Source organism: Dipodomys ordii, unplaced genomic scaffold (genome assembly GCF_000151885.1).
Source record: "Dipodomys ordii isolate 6190 unplaced genomic scaffold, Dord_2.0 Scaffold71, whole genome shotgun sequence".
NCBI classification, from domain to species: Eukaryota; Metazoa; Chordata; class Mammalia; order Rodentia; family Heteromyidae; genus Dipodomys; species Dipodomys ordii.
In genome coordinates this window covers 542,047-547,119 of record NW_012267287.1, presented here as the reverse complement: position 1 = coordinate 547,119, position 5,073 = coordinate 542,047, and the positions used below count along the sequence as shown (strand labels likewise).

Below are 5,073 nucleotides of genomic sequence, written 5' to 3'. Positions count from 1 at the left end.
ACCTGTGGCCTAGTGCAGATGCCCTCTAGGAGGGCCTCACCCCAGAGGCTGGCTGGCCAGTACTCCCTCAAGTTTTAGGGGGAAAGAGACCACTGTGTTTGGATGAAACTCAGCACCACAGAGGCCTGGGATTCTGTGGTTGAAACCCTGGGCCTCCCCAGCCCACTTCCCACACCTCATGTCAGGTAGAGAATGGAGCCCTTCAGGACACACCTGCAACAAACTGGATTCTGCAGCCCCTGGTCCTGGGCTCCTATCTTTGAGTACAGAACTCCTCACAGCATCCACTGCTGGAGAGAGGCTGGTTAGGGGAGGGAGGAGGAGGGTGGAAGAAGGGAGGGAGGGAGAAGGAGAGACAAAGAGAGGGGTGTGGCAGCCTGGCTGAGGGGCGGGGAGTGAGCTCAGTCAGCCCTGTGGGGAGGTAGAGATCATAGCTCCTCCGGGCTTCCCTGCAGGGAAAGCGGCCCCTGTGAGCCTTGTCCCGTGCCCTAGCTGCCACTGAGGCAGGCGGTGGGACACTGTGCACAGGGGGCAGCTGGGCGAGAGGCACTGACACTAGGCATAAACAGGAGCTCTGGACCAGCCACCCCTCCAGCTCTACAGTCCACCTCCTGCCTTCTGCCTGGTGAGTACCTTCCTGTGTGCACCTGGCACACAGCAGACCCCAAGAGGGCCTGAGTCTCCTGGAACTTCCCCAGGGCCAGAACCCGAGACCCACCTCAGGCACTGGCCAGATGGACTTCTCCAAACAGTATCCCCCATCCTGTGCTTTGCTGGGCTGGTGCTGGGTATGGTAGTGCAACATGTCCCCTGCCAGTCCTGGTGTGTGAGGGTGGGTGGTGGGAGCCGCAGGGAGCTAGGCCTCCCCACTGCCTAGCAAGACCTCAACAGGAGAGCTTAGCGAGGCACGGGCCCCTCACCTCCTCGGAGCCTCTGAGGCCTTTTTCTGGACCGTGTGGGCTGGGGAATCTGGGGGCTAAGGGTGCTGGCACTGGCGCTGCTCTTCCTCTGCTGTAGGTGATGGAAAACCTGAGCACCATGGCTGCCCCAGGCAGTGCTCTCTGGGCCCTGCTCTTGGCTACCCTGGGCTCCACCGCAGGCCAGCCACTGGGGGGAGAATCAGTCTGCACAGCCCGCCCTCTGGCCAAGTACAGCATCACCTTCTCCGGGAAGTGGAGCCAGACAGCCTTCCCCAAACAGTACCCCCTGTTCCGACCCCCTGCGCAGTGGTCCTCCCTGCTGGGTAAGGGCAGCTTCTCCCCACCTTAGCCCATTCATTCAGTTTGTTCAGAGTGACCTTCCCCCATGTGGGAGGGCTACAGTTAGGGGAAATGGAGTCCTGGCAGATGTGAGGCTCTTCAGTTTGTGTTGCTCTCCCTGGACAAGACTAATTCGTGAGATACTTGCTGGACACCTCTGTGTGCCAGCAGGGCAGAGTGACCACAATCATGCAGAAGACTGGCTGGACACTGGTCACCTAGCTAGGTGTTCTGGCCTGTGTAGATGTGACATGATACTGTCCACATGTGAAAGGAGTAGACACAGCTCCCTGCCTCTCCACCAAGGAGCTGATGCGCAGGAAAGGAGGGACATAGTGTCCCCAGGGGGCCAGCTGGGATTGGAGCTAAGGGCTGATTTTCTAGTACCAGCTGGCTATCACACAGCAGGCTGTCCACACAGGGGCAGCTCACAGCTCTGACTACAGCATGTGGAGGAAGAACGAGTATGTCAGCAATGGGCTGAGGGACTTTGCAGAGCGCGGTGAGGCCTGGGCCCTGATGAAGGAGATTGAGGCTGCAGGAGAGAAGCTCCAGAGTGTACACGCAGTGTTCTCAGCCCCGGCCGTCCCCACGGGTACCGGGCAGACCTCTGCAGAGCTGGAAGTGGAGCCTAGGCACTCACTGGTAAGCTGTATACTGCAGTGTGTGTGCGTGTGTGTGTGTGTGTGTGCGCGTGTGCACTCTGCGGGATCCCTGTGACTTCCTGCCCTGGTAAGTTGTACACTGCAGTGTGTGTGTTCAGGGGTGTCTCTGTGACTTTCCCACAAGCTGAGCCTTCTAACCACACACAGGTGTCCTTCATAGTGCGCATCGTCCCCAGCCCTGACTGGTTTGTCGGTGTTGACAGCATAGACCTGTGTGAGGGGGGACGGTGGAAGGAGCAGGTAGCCCTGGACCTTTACCCCCACGACGCAGGGACGGACAGTGGCTTCACCTTCTCCTCCCCCAACTTTGCAACCATCCCACAGGACACAGTGACTGAGGTGAGTGGTCCACAGGCCCCTGTCCCATTGCTCTGTGCTGTGCGGAGTGCTTGGCACCAAGTATGGTGGTCGGGGTGTGTGTGTGTGTGTGCATGTGTATGCGTGCGTGTGTACATGTGTGTGTGTGTGTACGTGTGTGTGTGTGTGTGTGTGTGTGTGTACACTCGCACTGGCCTGGGTGTGAGGGCCTTGTCAGAGGACACGGTGAGGCCTACACTTGCCTGGGAAGGGTCCTGGAGACCCCAATCTTTGGCTAGTTTCTGGAGAGAGGCCCTGTTTCTGGTACCTGCAGTGCACAGGGGGCTGCACGCCTACCTTGGGTGTTGGCAGCAATATGGGGATCAGCAGAATGTGACATCTAGCAGATTACTTCCTCCCAGTCTGTTTCCAAGGCCCTACTTTGTCTGCTGTGAGGCCTGCATGCACCCTGCCTGGCTCATGAGTGCACAGATGTGGTCATCTGAGCATTTCTGTGGTGCTCTGTGTGGCCTCCCTGGCCAGCCCCTGCCCAGGGCCCAGGAAGAGGCTACCACACACATTTGGATTGCTGCATGTGCGTGACACTGTGGTGGGGTTGAGGTGTTTTCTAGCACTGCCCTGATCTTGCCCAGGAGGGCCATACACCCAGAGGTGGCTTCGCAGGCTGCTTGCCAATTCCCCTTTCTTCCTCCACTCAGATAACATCCTCTTCTCCCAGCCACCCGGCAAACTCGTTCTACTATCCACGGCTGAAGTCTCTGCCTCCTATTGCCAGAGTGACCCTGGTGCGGCTTAGGCAGAGCCCCAGGGCCTTTGTTCCACCTGCCCTAGACCTGGCCAGCAGGGGCAATGAGATTGCTGACAGCCTCTCAGGTATGTCCAGGCTTCCCACTAGAGTGGAGATCTTGTGCCTGTCATCCTAGCTATTCAGGAGGCTGAGGTCTGAGGACTGAGATTTGAAGCCAGCCTAGGCAGACAAATCTGAAACATCTGTCTCCAATGAATCAACAGAATGTTAGACTGGAGGTGTGGCTTGAGCAGGATAAGGTCCTTTAACTCAAAAGGCTATTGGAGGCCATAGGCCTTCTGTGGGTTGTGTAGCCAGAGGGTGGAGCCACAGCTGCGGAGACTAGCAAGGCCCCAGCCTCACAGGGCTACACGGCAGGGAGAGCTCATTTGCCAAACCCCAGGACACCACTAGAAAGAACACAAAAGTTCACTGGGGTGTTTCCAGAGACTGTAGCTTATAGCCACTGCACAGACTACTGAGATAGCATATGTTCCTTCCCACCTGCAGAAGGAAATGTCTGCAGGGGTGGACAGCCCTACCATCTCCTCCATGCCTCCTTACTCCAGTGCTCACGTGTCGGGTCTCCTCTGTGCTTTCCAGGCCCAGAAACACCACTGGATTGCGAGTTTTCCCTGTGGTCATCCTGGGGGCTGTGCAGAGGTCCATGTGGGAAGGTGGGAACCAAGAGCAGAACTCGCTATGTCCGTGTCCAGCCTGCCAACAATGGGACCCCCTGCCCTGAGCTTGAAGAAGAGGCTGAGTGTGCCCCCGACAACTGCGTCTAAACCCAGATCTCTGGGCTCAGGTCTGGTCACAAAGGGCTCCTAGGAGGCCAGCGACATGGCTGGTTTTACATTATCCTCAGGCTAGGCTTGCACTGAGGCCCTCTGTGGCAAGCAGGGGACCGTGGTGAACAGGCCCCTTCCGCAGACAGATTGATTCCCAAGGCTCACAGGTCTGCCCTAAATTATGTCCCTTGTAATTTATTACTGTTCTGGGAGGCTGCCTTTGTTGCAGAGAGTATACACACCAGTGCAGGGCAGGAAGGCACCCGGTGGGCCCATGTGGTTATCAGATACCTCAGCCCTACTGCTCCTGCACCTGCTCCCAGGATGGCTGCCACCGCTGGGCTTCTCCTGGAATTCAATGGGGGCAACCATGTGAGAAATAACAGAGAGGCAGTTTTGGAAATGGCATTTTCATGTTACTGATCTCTTCGTATTTGAATAAAGCTATCTGTTCCTGACAAACACGGGAGATTGTCCTTGTACCTTTCCTGACAACTGAGGTGGAGAACACAGGTACAAATGGAGAGGGAAAACATTCTCTAAGTGCTGCAGTGTCATGGCTGTGAGGTAGGGGCAGGGCCAGAGAAGAGGGATGACTCACGGGACAAATGTGCTGAGGTTTCAGAAGCCAGTGGTCGTCATAAAGGTTGATTATGTTTGCTCACTGCAAGCTCAGCTCAGGGAGGGGCTGCTGCAAGGAGTGACAGCAAGCCCAGAGCAGCACCTGAGAGCGGCCACATCACAGGGACTCCGTTCTGCCCTTCCCACAAAGACTCAGGGTCTCCATCCTCAGATACCCCTGGCGTTAGCTTTCTGTAACTGTGACAGAATACCTGAGATAACAAGATAGTACGTAAGAAAGATTTATTTTGAAGGTAGCTTTGAAGGCTTTGGTGGGCTACTGCTGGAGGGTGCACATACCATAACAGGGTATGCACAGTAAAGCAAAACCATTCACGCCGTGGCTGGGAGGTAAGAGAGATGAAGGGGTCAGAGTTCTCTCCCCCTTCCAGGGCATGTGCCCCATAACCTAGGACCCAAGCACCAGGACAGGAAACTCCCTTCCCACATGGGGCCCGCTGGAGACATTCAGTCTTCCATGGCTGCGATCCGCCATGCTCACCTGATGTATGGAGGGGCTGGCCCTTCTTTCCTAGCGTTGCTCCTTCTAGGAGACTGCAGAACATCACTCTGCGCAGCAGAGCCTCAGCTAGCATGGTTTGGGGGTGGACAACCCTCAACCCTCCTCCAGC

General features: G+C 56.7%; 1 protein-coding gene across 2 annotated transcripts; it reads left to right on the top strand.

The window, feature by feature from the left end:
* The first annotated feature begins 433 nt into the window (after nucleotides 1–433).
* Nucleotides 434–4,273, top strand: Spon2 (spondin 2, extracellular matrix protein). 2 transcript variants are annotated; one of them, XM_013023907.1, is made up of 6 exons: nucleotides 434–625; nucleotides 1,018–1,243; nucleotides 1,681–1,904; nucleotides 2,072–2,263; nucleotides 2,941–3,115; nucleotides 3,633–4,273. In XM_013023907.1, exons 2-6 carry the CDS (start codon nucleotides 1,021–1,023, stop codon nucleotides 3,815–3,817), a joined length of 999 nt encoding a protein of 332 aa, XP_012879361.1. In that variant the 5' UTR covers nucleotides 434–625; nucleotides 1,018–1,020; the 3' UTR covers nucleotides 3,818–4,273. The 2 variants fall into 2 exon arrangements, with proteins under 2 accessions (XP_012879361.1, XP_012879362.1); XM_013023908.1 differs by lacking the exon at nucleotides 434–625 and having other exon boundaries at nucleotides 1,016–1,243.
* Nucleotides 4,274–5,073: the final 800 nt, after the last annotated feature.